Raw genomic sequence first — 15847 nt, forward strand, 5'->3', positions numbered from 1 at the left:
GTTGTTTGAGAGAGTGTTATTATTGTGTGTGTGTGTGTTTCTTTGGATACAATTTATTTGATTCTCTTTATACAAATGCATTTGCAATCATTGTTATTCATAATATCTTGGCCCATTTCAAAATGACCTGCAAACATTTAAATTTCGTGTGAAGCCTCACGTCTCGCGTCCCTCTCTCGCCCGCCCCTCGCCCCTCGACCCTTGCCTTGGCCCCCTTTGTCTAGCAACTGCCGTCTGTTGGCTAATTGAAAATCAATTAATGTGGCATCGCATATTGGCAGCATATCAGAATATCAGACGATGTCAGACGCGCTTGTCAGAAATCAGAGAGAAGAAAAAAAGAAATGAAAAGAAAAGAGAATGAGAATGAGAACGAGAACGAGAACGAGCTCGAATCCTTCATTCTTTTGTTTTTGCTTTGCGCTTTTTAGTCTCTTTTATTTTTGGCTTTTGCTGACAATTGGAATTTGAGTCGAAAACTTCAGGTTCAATGAATCTTCAAGTGCGTCTTAAAGCGTTTCACAAGCCTCAGCCGGCACAAGCTTTGCATGCCCAAGTAGCTCGATGCGGGGGCTCAGTTTGAACTGGGATTGGTTTGGATTATAATGCGGATTTAATTAACCTGTAACTGGGAGAGATGCAAATGGCTAACGTATGTGTTTTCTAATTGTTGCAGGTGAACAAACAGTACACGGCCAACGATCTGGAGGCTTTCATGAAGATAGCCGCCAACTGGCAGAGCACCAACCACAATCTGCTGGAAGGTGTCGATCTGAAGACAGGTAGAGTACCCCCCTTAGATTTGATTCCCATTCGACAGGCATTGCAATCCGTTCGATATAATTGCAGAAATGACGCAATACATGAACAGTCCATCCATGAACATGTATAAGAAGCGGGAGCGCACACAGAACTGGAATCATCAGGAGAAGAAGTACTTGCTGGATCTGTGCCGCAAGGATATGCGCATCATTGAGAACAAGCGACTCGATGCGGGACTAACTGCCGTCAAGAACAAGGCCTGGAAGATCATACATCAAAAGTTCTCGAATCAATTTGGCACCGATCGCACCTGCAATCGCCTCAAGGAGCAATGGCGTCGCATGAAAGGTGAGCTTGAGCTAATTCGCATTAATCCAGACTTGAAGCTAATCAATTGATGTCATTTGCAGCCTGCACGCGTAATGAGATCCTTGACTATAACAATCGTCTGGCCAGGTTTGGCGCCGAGGTGGCCGATCGCAAGAAGCCCTCGCCGTTCACCTTCGAGGTCTGGGACTTTATGCAGGAGGCGAAAAAGGCCTGCAAGTCGGAGGCGCTCGACGGCATTGACTACTCCAAAATACCGCTGGCTCTCGAGGAGGACTTTGAATATCGCGATGATTACAAATTCAATGCCGATGAGCACGACATGGATGAGTGAGTAGCCTTAAAAATCCGATCAGATCAGCTGAGAAATCATAAACTAACTCTACAATATCGCCGCCTGCCAATTGCAGCAGTCGCACACCGCCCCAGGAGCTATGCGATGTGGACATCAAGGAGGAGGAGACCAACGAGACCTTCAATGAGACCTACAACAATCACAGCAGCGACATCCATGCCAATGGGGAGCGTCTGAGTGTGTCGCCCAATCACAGTCGCAACGGCCTGCGCGAGTCAGAGAGTCCGGCGGCCGCTGCGTTGGACACGAGCGCCGTTGGTGGCGCCTTCATGCCACCCACTGGGGGCGATATGTCCGGCTTTCAGCCTAGCTTCAACATGAACAACATATCCGCTACGCTGGAGGCGCTCAATGCGCTGCGCAGTGGCCAATTCCCGAGCGCAGCAGCAGCTGCCGTTGCTCTACAGCAGCATCAGGCGCAGGCTGCGGCACTGCAGCAGCAGCAGCAACAACAGCAGCAGCAGCAGCAGCAGCAACATCAGCACAACAATAACAACAACAATAACAATGAGGACGACGATGATGTGCTGAAGCCAATGGCCAAGCGCCAGCGCACGAGCAGCAGCAGTCTGGCCAGCGAGGAGCAACAGACATCGCTGCCCCTGCCACTGCCACTGGCCAGCACTGTGCCGCACTCCTCAGACAGCCAGGCATTGGAGCGCAGCAGCAGCAGCGTCGTTGGCGCTGGCAGCAGCAGCAGCAGCAGCGCCGCCGCCGTCGCCGGCGCTCTTACCAGCAGCAGCAGCACAGCCAACTCCTTTGAGCTGCGCATGTTCATGGAGATGCAGAGCAAGGAGCATATGATGCGCATGAAAATACTGGAGGTCCAGCTGCAGGCGGCCAAGCACAGCCGCGATCTGGTCGAGATTAACAAGACGCTGGCGCTGCAGAAGCTGCAGGAGTTGGCCAGCAAGCGGCTGCCCAGTTAGAGCAGCGCTGGGCGGAACGTTAACTGCTTGATTATCATCGTTTTCATCGTTGTTATAGTTGTAGCTGTAACTTTGTAGCACGTAGCACTTAGCACGTAGGGCGTAGCTAAAGTTAAATTTTAGACTAAGAATCAATTTTGTATCCAGAGACAGACAGGCAAAGGCACAAATACACACACACAGACACACACACAAACAGACACAGATACAGATACAGACACAGACACGGACAAGGACACATTGAGCTGCAATTCACAACATTCCTGGCATTGTTTGACCAGTATTTAAAAGCTAGAAGCACACACACACACACACATATACATACACATACACAGACAGAGACAGACGGCAGCTCATTTCGCTTTGCAGCTGCAGTGGCGCACAAAAGTATGCCATATTATTTGATATAGTTAAAGGACTCTCGCCCCGAATACAACCAGAAACAGCCCAAGCATACAGCCTACCTCACACACACACACACATACACAAGCACACACAGACACACAACACTTAGCAGCGAGCGGTTGGGGCGGGAGTCGAGAGGCGCGGCGTTTCTTGTGGCTCGGCACTTGACCAAGTCAAGTGATTTGTGAATACGCCCGAACGCATTCAAGTTTTTAGTTCTACTTAGTTTTAGTTTTAGTTGTAGTACTTGTAACAGCTCTCCATGTTGCTCAAAACCTACATACACACGCACACTGACACACACACTTTACTTACCACAAATGTATTTTAAAATGTACTTATAAAAACAAAATATATATATAAATATATGGATATATATATATATTCTTGACTTGAGTTCGACTAACGAAATGCACAACACAACAACAACAACAAAATCTTTTTATCTTATTATAGAGCTTAAGTTATTCACTTTATTGTATTACGCGTATACCCTACCTACTATTATATGATCAAAATTTTGAATGCTGATTTCATATTTATTCTCTATGTAACGGAAATGTTTTTGTTTTAAATGCCATATTTAATTAAATTGAAATGCTGTCTGGCACTCTATGAACTATATATATGCCGATATATATATATATATATATATATATATATATATATATATATATATATACTTAAACAAAGAAAAACATTTGAAAGCAGCATTATTTTCCTGTTTTTATTTTTATTTTGTTTACCTCTGTTATGTAACGCTTCCTGTAAAGCAACTGTAAATGAGAAATACAAACTATTTTAAATAAAATGATGAGTACTTTTTAATGAAAAATATGAAGATCACCGTGGCATATCCCATTTCAATGGCTAGCATATACATCTGTCTACAGTGGAGATCTTTTCCTGGTGACTTGTAAGTATTTTGCATGGGCGAGCAGCCGCTTGTTCGTTGTCAATCTTGAGCTCACATAGCGCTCCTGCAGCACAATATATTCCCTGATGAGGGACAACATTTCACGTTTCTAAAGAGGGAATTTTGAAAATTGTAAAGAGATCTTAAGTTCCTATACAGCGAGTGCTACGTACCCGCAATAAATTCTCAACTTGTTTGCTCCACATAGCCGAGATCTGGGGGAAAAAGAGCAGGGATCGAATAAGAAATGGGTTTCTTATTGGATTGCGACTACGACTGTGTCTCTTACCTTTGCTTTGGTAATTTTCGCCTTTTCATCTTCGGTTATGCGGTTCTGTTGATATGTCCTTTGCAGCAACCTGATGATATTCCTTACCGCACCTCTGTGCTGAACGCAGATCCACATGTTATCGAATGAAGAATTTTGAATTTTGTTCCAAAAAAAAAAAAAAAAAAAAAGTAGGTAGCTCAATCAAAAGATTAGTAGATATGCATCAGCCTACTGATCGAGTCGGCGACTTGGCCCCGTTTTTCCACAATCATTTTACTAATTTATCACAAAAACATCATTTTAATTATCTGCTTGCTGGGTTATCACACTTTGAGTCTGATGCAAATTCCGATTGCTGTCCGCCTTTTGGCTCTTCATTTGCAAACTGGCTTCCACTTTATGCTCCCGCTGGCCTCTTTCTCTAGCAATTTTGTTCCGCAGATTTCTGAGCTGCTCATTTTGCTTTGGCCACAGAAGGAAATCGTTAGTAAGGATATCCATGTATGTACAGCAATATCTAGTTATATTTACGCACAATTTTCAGAAAATGCGCATTCTCTACGGCACGGGCTCTCTCATAAATCTCCTTGGTATAATGACGAGACATGATAAAAATCGAGCCCTGTGGAATTGCATCAAAGATCGGTTTGACAAACCGAACGGACTCAAGCGCCTTGAACACAGGCAGCATTATAATTTAAAAAAAAAAATGTCTAAAGAGGTATTGTGTGAACAGAAAAATTTTGAAATTTGATTTGACTTTACATTTTGCCAAAACTTTTTGGGGACAGTTTGTCAAGACCTACCTAGTTAGGCTTGAGTCGAACTGCCATTCATTTGTCATCTTTCATTTTCTCAATCTCTGTCGAGATCTCCTCAATCTCTTCATATAACTTATCAATTTTCTCATTAATTTTCGCCTTTTGCTCCTCATTGATTTTCTTTAATTTTTTTAGTTGATCGTATTGCTGCGAATGGAGATAGATATTAATATTGATATCGTGAATATACGAATGCGGTATGCGAATCCGAACTTGTTTTCGAAAGTAAACGTTCTCTCTGGCCTTGCCTCTCTCATGGATATCTGTGACATGCTTCGTATGCAAGGATATATTACTCATGTTGCTCAGCACTGAATTTTCCGAGTTGGCACTAAAAGCGCCCATAAAAAGTCGATACGAAAATTTGATGAACAACATAATCCTGGTATAAATTCAATTAAAAAATTTGGAAAGTTCAGTCAACTAATTACTTTAAAATGTACCTGAACTATACAAACAATGAGCAAGTTTTTATGGCGCCTACTACGATTCATACTAGGTATACGATAGATGTACGATGGGATGAAAGTCAAATGTTAAAATGTTTTCAAGCGGAGAATTTATTGGTTAGCAATAATAGTATAAAAGCATATTTGTTTCCTGAATTTGTTTCATCAAGCTGATTAGTATCTTATCAAGTCCCTTATCTCATCAATTTTATCCTGCAGGTCCAGGATTTTATAGTCCAGTTGTCTTCGTTCAGCCATCTTTTGACGCCTCAAGTCCATAAGTGCGTCGTATTGCTAATGGAAATGGAAATTATATATTGCTTAACTACATACATATATTGAGTCAGGTACGCACCATTTTGAGTAACTTGGGGCTGCTGTATTCCTTGGGTATTTTTTCGTAATACTTTGCAGACTTAGATCTACAAAAGAATGTTACTCGATTATATTAAGTCTTCTTTGCATTGGATCTAAGACTCACCTAACGCATTGGAAGGAAAAACAACGTTGAGGATTAAACAGGTTAAAAGCTGTTTTGAATCTGCAGCCGAATAAACCGTCCATAATGAAAATTATGCACAGCAATGCAATTTTGACTATTGAGTTTGAATTTTGAAAAAATTTTTGAACTTCCAGTTCCTGCCAAAATGACAAACAAAATAAGTCAACTGGAAAATCTATTCAATAAATGAATTTTAAGTCCAAGAGCTTTATGTTTGTTTCGAATTTCTTAAAGGATTTCCGAACTGAGTCGAGAAACTGAGGAGTAATGTCCTCAGAGTAGACAACTTAACTAATGACTGATTCTATTAATGAAGAAATTGTTGTTTTTTTTTATATAAAACAGTATATAATTTTATTAAATTTACTGTTCAATAGTTTTTAATTATGTATAATTGAATTCTTAATGTTTTCCATTTCTTTTGGCTCAACATTCATAGTTATATTATTTCTTTGTTGCATCCTTTAAACGCAATTTTACGTATTCAATTTTTCTATCCAATTGTTCAATTTTATAGTCCAGCCTGAGGCGATCGTGCAGCTTTTTTTTCTTGATTAAGTTCAGTTGCAAATGGAGCTATAAAAGTTAGAAATAAAAACAATTATATAGAAATCACAAGTTTTAATAATACAAACTCTTTGCAAGGCGTTTTGATAGTCACGCGGATTCATATTATTCATCAATTTTCGACTGTAAGGTCTTTAATAAAATTATTAAAATATATTAATATATATGATGTTGAAAACTCACTGAAACTTTGTGACGTGAGCTAATCTTAACGGTCTCAACAAATTCAATACTGCTTTAGTTTTGAGGCCCAAGAACAAGGCTGCCATATTCCAATCCTTAAAAGAAAAAATTTAAAATTAAAAAAAAACAATTTCGAAAATTCAAGATGTTAAAATGGATTTTAAAAGTATTATTCTCAAAGTATTGAAGTTATTCGGAAGGCCTACGTATTCACAATTTCCAAGTGAATCAGGTTTTAGTATTTTCACGCTCATCGTTTTTCCTTTTGATGGAGTCTATCTGCTTGTCCAGCTGCTGGATACGGTCCTTGATCACTTCCTTTTCCTTAAGTATTTTCTGACGCAGCTCCTTCAGCTGTTCTCGTTGCTAAAAGATAGAGGATGGTTAATCAAATTCAGAGTCTCGGCTGCATTCCATATCGTACCATTTTCAGGAAATGCACATTCTCCTTGGCCTTGCCCGCCTCATGGATCTGACTGGAAAATCTACAGGTGATCGAACAGCAGCAGGCGATTCAGTTATCGATATCATATCATATCATATCATACTCACTTCAGCAACTGTTGACAGCGCACTAATGGCGACGACTGCAACAGGCGCAGATTCTTGGCAACAAAGAAACTCAGAAACCGATGAATGGGAGTCATTTTCTTAATTTTGAGATGCTTAAAATTTTGAATAATAAATTTACAAATATAAAAGCATTGAAATTTACGAGTATATGAAAGCCAGTGGCATTTTCAAACTTCAACTTGAAGTCTAAGGTAAGGCTAAATTGAGCTGGGAATTTACTAGAAATAAATGCTGACAAAGATTATCTATATTCAGCACAAATGCCCTCTCATCCCACCACAAGCAAAACAAAAAAAAATCACAGATCTTTAGTTGTTATAAAGCTGTTATTATTTTATTGAAATTTGCAAAATGATATTTGATCGTTCTTAGGGCAGTCAGTGGCTTTTGTTTAGGCGTACCTAGTCTGGGGCCGACCAGGTTGTCGTATGGGCGCATCGTAGATGAAGGGCCGTTGCTTTGGCTGGGTGCCCGAGGAGCCGCCCCGCCAGCTGTTGCCGCCACTGTCACGAGATGGTTCTGCCACTGCGCCGGGCAGACTGCCGAGCGTCGCGATCAGAGCCAACAGCAGAAAGAAGCAGAGTGCGATGAATTTCATGATGTGCTCGGTGAAGCTTTCTCGGTGCGACTAATAGCTCAGCTCAGTGGGGCGAGGCGATTATATATGGAGACAGCAGTCGCTTGTGGCTTGCGGTAAAGCACCGAGTGGGATTTTAGCAATTTGTGTCTTCCAAGTGAGCCCCCTGATAAGCGAACACAACAAAAAAAAAAAAAAAGAAAAAAAAAAGGAAAACAAAATCACAGACTTATTTGCTCCCTCTCTCTTTCGCTCCCTCTCCCGCTCTCTGTATCTCTCTATATCTTTTGCTCGCGTTTCGCTGGTGGCTCTTCATTTGTTGGGGTTTCCTGAGGTGCTATGGACGCCGGTTTCTGCATCTGCATTAGATCAATGTCGAACTCCATTTGTTTAATGCTCCTCGTCAGATCGGTCAACATGGATTCGACGCAACGCTGTCTCTGCCAGAGCAGCTTCGAGCGGGCCTCGAGCTCAGCGCGCTCCTGTAAATGTTTATCATATATCTATGTATATATACATATCTGGCTGATCTTACCAAACGCAGTTCCTCTAGCTCCAGGTCTGTACTGTTTCGCATTACGTTAGCCAGATTAAAGTTGCTTTTGATCAAGTATTTCCTAGTACCGTCACTTGTTAGTGGTAGTAACTTTCTCTGATTTGAACTTACCATTGGGTGAAATCTTTGGTCTGCTTTAGAATTTTGCGTATTAAGTTTGCCATTTTTTTTTGTGTTTTTTTAATATTTGTCTGTATAACCGTCAGAAGCCAAGAATCTGTTTTATGAGACGAATGTTTGCTTCCATATACAAGGTATTGTTATGTTCTAACTGAAATATTTCACAATGTATACCAGTTTATCAATTTGGGATTCAGCTTGCTGGATTAGAGCATAAAATTTGGGTGTTATTCAATTCAAATGGCATAATTTAATGGCTGTATACTTTATTTTGGACGCTGCTGTATAAACACTTTTGTATGAAATTATTACTGCATACTTTTAGGCATACACATTAAATTTGATTTGCACATGCTTATCACGCTGACCTAAAGCCGTCTAACGACCTTAGTTCCGATTTTGTTTGATAATTTAACTCATAAATAGGGTTTCCATGTGTAAATAATTTTTAAAATATTTTTTTTATATTTCTTATATAAGATATAAATAAATATTAAAAGTGGGCTTACCTTTTGTGAATCAGGCGACACAAATTTCAGACTTTCGTCATCAAGAGCTTAAATTAACCTAAAGTAAAAAAGGCGTGTACTTCCTTTTTAATTCACAAACAAGAAAATGCCGCCCAAAATGATCGTCGATACGATCAAATAAATGCGATGAAATTCACTTTACTGCACCAGAAGTAATTTCAAATCAAATTAATTTACAGATGAATGAAAAAGATGCTAATAAATACAAATTAATGAATGACTTTGTACATTTTTGCTGCGAGCGTTCGGCGTGTACAACAAACCCGCCTTAAATGCTGTTAATTGCATGAAATATAAATACTTGATTACAATTTATTTATTCATGAAGTTAGACTACTCCCATGGCAAAGCGAATCGCCAACTTTGTCATCTCTTAGACGAGTCAAATTAAAATTTTAATTAAATCATATTTATCAATGGAGGCGAGCGAGGCGACCCGACCCGACTGACGGCAGCAGAAAAACAAATTTATTTAAAAGTTGTATATGCCAGAAGCAAAAATATCAAAAAACAATTTTTATTTAAGCATTTAAACAGTTCGGTTTAAGCTTTAAGAACAATACAAACAAAATCTCTAAATGCATTTAAGTAAATGTCATATCATAGTTTCAGGTGATGTGAAAGCTGCTTTGTGTTGGTTGGTTTGTTGCTTCGTTCACTTGTTCAGGTTGTCGAGGAACTGCTTGTGACGCTGGATGGCCTCCTCGTGCTCCTTGATCTGCTGATGATGGAATTCGGCCTGATGGATCTGATCGTTCTTCAAGCGCTCCAGCTGCTCCCTTTGCTGTAAAGAGCACAAAAATGGTCGTTAGAGAAAGTAATTAGCAAATTTAATCACGAGAGCACTCAAACGTTATTCTGTCTTAATTATAGCTTGACGATAACTGACAACATTTATTATCTTTCGCATTATTTACAGACAATAGCGACTACGTTATAAAGCCGCTTAGCAATGGGCCAAAGCCCCAGTGTCTGAGTGTCAACGCGAATATTAAGCAAAAACGATTTTTTAGCACACACTTGACAGAATACAAACAACTCTCCAGTCAACCCCGAAAAAAAACCCAAAAACAAAAAGCATGTCACTCTATGCAAATTAGCCAGCTACCATATTATTAGCTTGCGAACGAGAGAACATAAGAGCCAATAAAGAGAAAAAAGGTGGGGAAAAAACGGCCAGCATATAATCAGTGCTGCTGCGGCTGTAGCAGTAGCATCTGCCTGAGATCCACACGCTGACCAAAGCCAACCCTGAACCTGATTCTGTATCAGTTGTATTGGCTATAGGCTGGCTCTGCCTGCCAACCAGTTTTAGTTGTGCGTCGCCAGTCGAAGTGATAAAAGCGTGAGTAAAAGCAAAGAGTCTGCCAAGAAAGTGAGCATTGCACACAAGGCCAAGGCTACTAATACAACTGGCCAAGCTGAGAGTGTCCAGCCACAACGCAAATACAGCTAATTGAAAGTCAATACTCATGCAAAGGCTTAGCTTTAGCTAAATTAATATATAAATATATAATACCTATCAGTTCCAAAAAAATAAATATTAATAACACAAAAACAAATACACGCTCCCATCAAATTCTAAAGACGTTGATAAGCGCAGACCAGATCAATTCCACATAGCTCATTGACAACTTCGGAAATCATTCAAGATGAAACGTAGGCGCAACAACATGTTGATTGTGCCGCTGCTGCTAGTCGTCGGAGCAAGCTTTGGCGTGTTGGCTGCTGGCTACACTGGTTCGGTGAGCAGCGTTCTTGGAGCAGCGCGACCCGTGCGCTCCGTGGAGACACTGAAGGAATGGCAGCAGTTGGAGTACGGCTTCGCCTCGGACAGGGATCGGCAGAAGGCGCAGTCGGATGGCAATTTGATGCCTGGCTATGGCACGCCCATTGATGTGCAGCCCCATTACCTGCCCAACGGACAGGTGCGCATCTTCACCACAGTGCCACGCTTCGTCACCGGCATACCCTACACGCTGGCCACAGTCTCCGAGCGGCCGGGCCACAATGGTCCCCAGCTGCAGCCGTATCCGGGCTACAGTTGGCATAACAACAATGGCGACAACTGTGACCAGATTACGTCAGCATTCCGTGTGTCTGTGAGTAGCTCGAGCTCTTGGTGACATAGAATAGGAAATCTAACCTCATCCCTCTGCCATTGACAGATCAACGAGTGCAATCAGATGTGGGTCATTGACTCGGGCAATGTGGGTGGCGTGCAGAACTGTCCGCCACAGTTGCTGAAGTTTGACCTGAGCACCGATAGATTGCTGCATCGCTTCCGTTTGCCCAACGATACTTATGTGGCTCACGCTTCGATACTCATCGCAACCAATCTGCTAACGCAGGATCCGCCGCCGCGTGGCAACTGTGCCCGCACCATGATCTATATACCGGACGTAAACTACCACGGACTCATCGTGTACGATCATCAGGCCGACGCAGCCTGGCGCATTGAGAACCGCTTCATGTACCCGGATCCCGACTATGGCCGCCACACCATTGCCGGCGAGAGCTTCACTCTGATGGACGGCATCTTTAGCGTGAACAATGATAGACAGAATCTGTACTTCCATCCACTGGCCAGCATCAGCGAGTACTCTGTGCCGCTCAGCTTGATCAACAGGCGACAGAACTGGGAGGACGATTCGGGTGCCATGGAGGATCAATTCAAGCTGCTGGGCAGGCGTAAGAGCGAGTGTGCCGCCTCTGCTATGGACAGTCGCAACAATCTCTACTGTGTCACCCTCAATCCCATCAAGCTATTCGCCTGGAACACGAATACGCCCTACACCACACGCAACTTTGGCAATCTGCCTGCCAAATCCAGCGAGCTGCAGTTCGTTAGTGGCATGAAAGTCCTACGCAATCCTGGCGGTCAGGAGGAGCTCTGGATGCTCTCCAATCGTTTCCAGGTTAGATATAGCTTCACTGATCTCTTGCGTTCGGTTTACTGATCCACGTTTTTTTCTTTCTTATAGAAAATTTCGGCGGGCACTTTGAACTCGAACGAGGTTAACTTCCGCATCATGCGCCGCCAGCTCGACGATATTCACAGCGGCATGTACTTCGCCAGCGACGATGATCTGACGAATCGTCTGATCTTTACTTAAGCTACACAGTAAACAGTTATACATAAATACAAATTACTTAAATATCTTAGGCTGTTCCAAGGCGCAATAGCTAATTATCTATATAGTATATTGAACACTCGTTAAAGTAAAAATTCAAATATCCCAAAGCTCTGCTTCTATATTAATTTTAAATATATATCCTATAATTTTACCAGACAATTAAAATACTTATGAATTATGATGATTGCAGTCATTATACAAGAATGTTGTATTCCTTACAATTTGAATACCTGGACTTGATCAAAAACGAAAAACAAAAACAAAAAACTGACACGCGTTTTCAAAACACATTATACAGGGTGTTATTTTCGTGACACAATGCTACGTGTTGTTGTATTACTATCGCTTATATTTTTGTCATCAAGTTCATAAGTCGCCTTATCGCTAATGCTACGCATTGAAGATGAATTCGAGCCAACACACGGAGCGAGCGGAATTTGTTTTACAGCAACATGTTAACAATATTTAAGCGGGATCCGGTTATAAATAAAAACAGCAAAAAGCTATAAAGAGGACTATTAAAGCGACTAATATATACTCTCAAATAACAACTTATACTAACTAGAGTAGTCTAAAGAACTGAGTTAGGGAGCAGACTAACTGAGACATAGCTCTTTATATTAAGCGATGTGATATTCTTTATATTTAGTTGCTCACTAACCTAGTTTCAATACTAAAGAAATTTGAGCAGAGAAACTTGCAACTATAATTCACTCTTTGACTCTTTTGCAAATATCGCATTAGTCTCTTTAAAAAAAAAAAGTCGTTAATATAATAATAATACATCTATATAAAAACCTCGCCCTAAATACAAATTTCATGGGGATTTTTTAGCCAAAGCAGATGATACCAGAGTAGCGCGAGCCTCTGCTCAGCTTTGTTGATATTCACGACAAAAAAAAGGGTGTCAACACGGGCTTAAGCAAACCGAAAAATCAGTTAACAAAAAGTCTTAACGACTTTCGTTAGAGTATATGTAATTTATTGTTACAACACATATATGGGGGGCCAATGGACTCTACCTTGACGCCGTGTGTTGCAGCGAGTGGAAGCTGGAAGTAGCTGGAAGTGGCTGGAACGCAGGCATAATTAGTGCCCCGAATCGCACAGCTTAGCCAGATTTGTTTTTGGCCCGCAGTGGACTTAAACAAGATCGCTACAATGAGAATTTTAATGCAAGCTTTCAATTGGCAATTAAACCAGTTTACCACAAAGCTGACCCAATTGATCAGGTCTGGTCGGTCGGCTGATAGCCGTATTAGAAAGACATGGGCCGTTCGCTGGCGACGCGAGCGCAGTAACTGTTTCGGCCTTACGTGGAGCACATCGCGCGAAAGTGAATGGATTACAGCAGCATGAATTACCAGCATTGCATAAGGATAATTGCTTTAGTTAGCTGTCTGATTGCCATTGTGGCAGGACAGTATGCGACAGCACCTGGCATCGGATACCACTCCAAGGCCTTGGAAAGAGTGTTCGAGGCGCGCAACCTGGAGCTAGGCTTTCCGACGCCAAAGGAACGGGAGCGTGTCCTGCGCGCTGGCCTCTATGATCCTGACAATGTTGTGCCCATCGATGTGGATGTCTACTATACACGTAAGTAAAATGAGTTTGGATATTAATCAAATGCAAGGCAAAAAGCTTCAATGCTGACATCATTCGCCTTTGTTGTACTTCAAGTTTAACTTAATGTGAACTTTCTCGCGCTTAGATGGTGACAAAACACCCTCGATCTTTGTGACTATACCTCGCTTCACTAAGGGCGTTCCCTACTCCCTGGCCTATGTCACCAACGAGGTGCGGGAGAATGGCACCGAGCTACGAGCCTATCCCAGCTACGATTGGCATCAATCTCATGGCGCCGACTGCAATGGGCTGACTTCCGTTTATCGCACTCAGATTGACGAGTGCGGACGCATGTGGATACTGGACAGTGGGGAGATTGACTTTGTGCAGCACTGCCCGCCGCAGCTGTACGCCCTTGATCTGGCCAGTGGGGGCGTGGTGCATCACTACCGCTTGCCACAAGATGTGTACAAGACGGGCGTAAGTCGCTTTGTAACGCCCACAATTGAAATGGATGCGAAGAATTGCGATGTGGGACATGTATACATGGCTGACTCCATTGGCGATGGCATTGTGGTCTATGACGTGGCCGCCCAGAAATCGTGGCGCATCGAGAACAAGTACACCTATCCGCATCCGGACTTTGGCACTTTCAAAATAGCCGGCGAGAGTTTCCAGCTGTGGGATGGAAGCGTGGCCATGTCACTGACGCCACACGGACTGGCGGGGCATTTGGAGCGCATGCTCTACTTCCACTCGCTGTCCAGCGACTGGCAAATGGCAATTCCCCTGAGTGTGGTTAACAATGGAAGCATCTGGAAGCGGAATGATGTCAGCGCAGGCCTCGATCAATTTGTACTCCTAGGCAAGCGAGGCAGCCAGTGTGTGGCCGCAGCCATGAGCGAGACAGGCATGTTGCTCTGCGGCTTGGTGCAGCCTCCCAGCATACTGGCTTGGAACATACGTCAATCATATACCCCTGAGAATATGGCCCTGTTAATAGAGGACGAGCAACGGCTGCAATTCGTCAGTGGCCTGAAGATAGTCAGAAACCACGAGGGCAAGGAAGAGCTTTGGGCGCTCTCTAATCGCTTGCAAAAGGCTTTTGGTACTGGGCTGAATTTCAAGGAAGTTAATTATCGTATACAGAAGTGCGGCATCTACGAGCTACTCAATGGATTGTCCTGCCACTAGGCTCAATTATTTGATTGTTCTATATTTATTAGCGGATTTTCAAGATTTCTCATGTAGCCTCTAATGCTATTTAAATAAATTGTAAATATTTTTATCCACTTGAAGTTCAAGTTGAACTGAAGTTCACTCACCTTTTTGTAGAAGTATTCCTCCTCGCGTGCAGCCTCCAGTTTGCCGAAGGCGCCGCCAGCCTCACGGATGGAGCCGCCGCCGCCACCGCCCTTGCCGGCGCCGCTTCCCAAGTCGCCGACCTGGCTGCCGCTCATTTTCGCCAATCTGTAGGTGCAGCGCAATACATTGAAGCATTAGAATTTTTGCGCAGGTTATGTAATAGGAAGTCATAAGCCGACACACAAACACACATATTTATATACACACACACACACAAACAACTTGTGCCGGGTCAAGCATAAAGAAATTTCGGGGCTCTATTTGTTTATCTTATCGGCATAATTTACAAAGTGTACATATAAATAGATATCTGTGTGTAAGCGCATAAAGAAAATTTTTAGTTTTTCAAGCCATTTTTTGTATAAAGGCGTTAACCAATTAGCATTTAATTAGAGTAAATAACTTACTGCACTCCAGCTGGGTACAAACGGGCTGCGCTACGACGTACAACGAACATTTTCCTCAAAAAGTTATGCAAAAATTTGTGTAAAAATCTAGAAGAGAAAAAAGAACAGTTATTAAAACAAACGATGATATGCAAGAAATTGTTCAAGCTTAGATGCATTGAACTCAAAAATTAACAAAGAAAAGTCTTTAGTATAAACATTGTATCTAGATGTATATGTGTATATTTATTTTTAATACAAAGAAAAGCATTCAATAATATGTATAAACATTTATACATGTACGTACATATATATCAGAAAGAACTTTTTGTGGCGCAAAAAAACGTACCTGACTCTTCTGCGTGTCAAACTTGTATGTAGAAGTGTGGCCGAAGCTTCTAGCCGGTTGCTTTTAGAGCTGCCAGACTGGCAGTGCCAGTGTGTACGAGCTGTTAAGGTTGCCACCTAAGATTCCATTTATTTGATGGGAATCGTAATCAAGTTTGTGCAACCTATCATACAAGTTGTCAGGCATGTTGAATTCGAGCCA

The 15847-nt window shown here is 42.1% G+C and overlaps 7 protein-coding genes and 1 long non-coding RNA gene across 18 annotated transcripts in view; 3 read left to right on the top strand and 5 right to left on the bottom strand.

Annotated features, from left to right (window-relative positions):
* apt (apontic) overlaps positions 1-4123 on the top strand; it is a 47523-nt gene extending 43400 nt beyond the window's left edge. For all 4 annotated transcript variants that reach the window (XM_018012905.2, XM_089470592.1, XM_089470591.1 and 1 more), the window contains 4 exons: positions 677-782; positions 850-1110; positions 1173-1419; positions 1500-4123. In XM_018012905.2, coding sequence (XP_017868394.1) covers positions 677-782; positions 850-1110; positions 1173-1419; positions 1500-2373 — 1488 coding nt within the window. In that variant the 3' untranslated portion in view covers positions 2374-4123. The remainder of the gene's footprint in view (positions 1-676; positions 783-849; positions 1111-1172; positions 1420-1499) is intronic.
* On the bottom strand, positions 3492-5998 carry LOC149268509 (uncharacterized). Of its 3 annotated transcripts, none has more exons than XR_016270363.1 (9): positions 5717-5998; positions 5591-5657; positions 5035-5529; positions 4772-4933; positions 4501-4678; positions 3984-4427; positions 3868-3909; positions 3626-3803; positions 3492-3554 (listed from the first exon to the last, which is right to left on the bottom strand). It is a non-coding gene; the product is annotated as an uncharacterized LOC149268509 (long non-coding RNA). The 3 variants fall into 3 exon arrangements; XR_016270362.1 differs by having other exon boundaries at positions 4731-4933; positions 5000-5529; XR_016270361.1 differs by lacking the exons at positions 4501-4678; positions 4772-4933; positions 5035-5529; positions 5591-5657; positions 5717-5998 and having other exon boundaries at positions 3984-4119.
* Positions 5999-6086: 88 nt separating this feature from the next.
* LOC149268510 (uncharacterized) lies at positions 6087-7257 on the bottom strand. Of its 4 annotated transcripts, none has more exons than XM_089470607.1 (6): positions 7040-7257; positions 6912-6972; positions 6647-6853; positions 6488-6582; positions 6373-6436; positions 6087-6313 (listed from the first exon to the last, which is right to left on the bottom strand). In XM_089470607.1, exons 1-3 carry the CDS (start codon positions 7132-7134, stop codon positions 6716-6718), a joined length of 294 nt encoding a protein of 97 aa, XP_089326733.1. In that variant the 5' UTR covers positions 7135-7257; the 3' UTR covers positions 6087-6313; positions 6373-6436; positions 6488-6582; positions 6647-6715. The 4 variants fall into 4 exon arrangements, with proteins under 4 accessions (XP_089326733.1, XP_089326734.1, XP_089326732.1 ...); XM_089470608.1 differs by having other exon boundaries at positions 6373-6427; positions 6694-6853; positions 7040-7252; XM_089470606.1 differs by having other exon boundaries at positions 6694-6853; positions 7040-7252.
* A 110-nt stretch (positions 7258-7367) lies between these two features.
* Positions 7368-7836, bottom strand: LOC108615075 (Immune induced molecule 18). Its single transcript, XM_018009310.2, has one exon. The coding sequence runs from the start codon at positions 7656-7658 to the stop codon at positions 7452-7454; it is 207 nt and encodes a 68-aa protein (XP_017864799.1). The 5' UTR covers positions 7659-7836; the 3' UTR covers positions 7368-7451.
* LOC108615074 (uncharacterized) lies at positions 7772-8560 on the bottom strand. The gene is made up of 3 exons (XM_018009309.2): positions 8305-8560; positions 8173-8254; positions 7772-8119 (listed from the first exon to the last, which is right to left on the bottom strand). Exons 1-3 carry the CDS (start codon positions 8355-8357, stop codon positions 7916-7918), a joined length of 339 nt encoding a protein of 112 aa, XP_017864798.1. The 5' UTR covers positions 8358-8560; the 3' UTR covers positions 7772-7915.
* A 750-nt stretch (positions 8561-9310) lies between these two features.
* Positions 9311-15789, bottom strand: LOC108616517 (ATPase inhibitor mai-2, mitochondrial). The gene is made up of 4 exons (XM_018011754.2): positions 15647-15789; positions 15319-15405; positions 14872-15016; positions 9311-9627 (listed from the first exon to the last, which is right to left on the bottom strand). The coding sequence occupies exons 2-4, from the start codon at positions 15366-15368 to the stop codon at positions 9499-9501; spliced, it is 324 nt and encodes a 107-aa protein (XP_017867243.1). The 5' UTR covers positions 15369-15405; positions 15647-15789; the 3' UTR covers positions 9311-9498.
* Positions 9800-12184, top strand: yellow-d (L-dopachrome tautomerase yellow-d). Of its 3 annotated transcripts, none has more exons than XM_089471612.1 (4): positions 9800-10188; positions 10431-10945; positions 11012-11761; positions 11828-12184. In XM_089471612.1, exons 2-4 carry the CDS (start codon positions 10496-10498, stop codon positions 11957-11959), a joined length of 1332 nt encoding a protein of 443 aa, XP_089327738.1. In that variant the 5' UTR covers positions 9800-10188; positions 10431-10495; the 3' UTR covers positions 11960-12184. The 3 variants fall into 3 exon arrangements, with proteins under 3 accessions (XP_089327738.1, XP_089327739.1, XP_017867238.1); XM_089471613.1 differs by having other exon boundaries at positions 10496-10945; XM_018011749.2 differs by having other exon boundaries at positions 9800-10945.
* yellow-d2 (L-dopachrome tautomerase yellow-d2) lies at positions 13270-14844 on the top strand. Its single transcript, XM_018011750.2, has 2 exons — positions 13270-13576; positions 13692-14844. The coding sequence occupies exons 1-2, from the start codon at positions 13321-13323 to the stop codon at positions 14738-14740; spliced, it is 1305 nt and encodes a 434-aa protein (XP_017867239.1). The 5' UTR covers positions 13270-13320; the 3' UTR covers positions 14741-14844.
* Positions 15790-15847: the final 58 nt, after the last annotated feature.

This window comes from Drosophila arizonae, chromosome 5, assembly GCF_054131065.1.
Source record: "Drosophila arizonae isolate 15081-1271.41 chromosome 5, UAZ_ARI_1.0, whole genome shotgun sequence".
Lineage (NCBI taxonomy): Eukaryota > Metazoa > Arthropoda > Insecta > Diptera > Drosophilidae > Drosophila > Drosophila arizonae.

What these genes read in the sequence shown, in the direction of transcription:
- yellow-d2 (XM_018011750.2), top strand. Translation starts at nt 13,321, where the DNA reads ATGGATTACAGCAGCATGAATTACCAGCATTGCATAAGGATAATTGCT. An exon ending in TGTGGATGTCTACTATACAC is followed by an intron (nt 13,577 to 13,691) that starts GTAAGTAAAATG and finishes TCTCGCGCTTAG; the next exon opens with ATGGTGACAAAACACCCTCG.
- LOC108615075 (XM_018009310.2), bottom strand. Translation starts at nt 7,658, where the DNA reads ATGAAATTCATCGCACTCTGCTTCTTTCTGCTGTTGGCTCTGATCGCG.
- LOC149268510 (XM_089470607.1), bottom strand. Translation starts at nt 7,134, where the DNA reads ATGACTCCCATTCATCGGTTTCTGAGTTTCTTTGTTGCCAAGAATCTG. An exon ending in CGCTGTCAACAGTTGCTGAA is followed by an intron (nt 6,973 to 7,039) that starts GTGAGTATGATA and finishes GATCACCTGTAG; the next exon opens with ATTTTCCAGTCAGATCCATG. An exon ending in ATGTGCATTTCCTGAAAATG is followed by an intron (nt 6,854 to 6,911) that starts GTACGATATGGA and finishes TCTATCTTTTAG; the next exon opens with CAACGAGAACAGCTGAAGGA.
- yellow-d (XM_018011749.2), top strand. Translation starts at nt 10,496, where the DNA reads ATGAAACGTAGGCGCAACAACATGTTGATTGTGCCGCTGCTGCTAGTC. An exon ending in CGTCAGCATTCCGTGTGTCT is followed by an intron (nt 10,946 to 11,011) that starts GTGAGTAGCTCG and finishes TGCCATTGACAG; the next exon opens with ATCAACGAGTGCAATCAGAT. An exon ending in TGCTCTCCAATCGTTTCCAG is followed by an intron (nt 11,762 to 11,827) that starts GTTAGATATAGC and finishes TCTTTCTTATAG; the next exon opens with AAAATTTCGGCGGGCACTTT.
- LOC108615074 (XM_018009309.2), bottom strand. Translation starts at nt 8,357, where the DNA reads ATGGCAAACTTAATACGCAAAATTCTAAAGCAGACCAAAGATTTCACC. An exon ending in ACCAAAGATTTCACCCAATG is followed by an intron (nt 8,255 to 8,304) that starts GTAAGTTCAAAT and finishes TGACGGTACTAG; the next exon opens with GAAATACTTGATCAAAAGCA. An exon ending in AGCTAGAGGAACTGCGTTTG is followed by an intron (nt 8,120 to 8,172) that starts GTAAGATCAGCC and finishes AAACATTTACAG; the next exon opens with GAGCGCGCTGAGCTCGAGGC.
- LOC108616517 (XM_018011754.2), bottom strand. Translation starts at nt 15,368, where the DNA reads ATGTTCGTTGTACGTCGTAGCGCAGCCCGTTTGTACCCAGCTGGAGTG. An exon ending in TTGTACCCAGCTGGAGTGCA is followed by an intron (nt 15,017 to 15,318) that starts GTAAGTTATTTA and finishes CTGCACCTACAG; the next exon opens with ATTGGCGAAAATGAGCGGCA. An exon ending in AGGAATACTTCTACAAAAAG is followed by an intron (nt 9,628 to 14,871) that starts GTGAGTGAACTT and finishes TGCTCTTTACAG; the next exon opens with CAAAGGGAGCAGCTGGAGCG.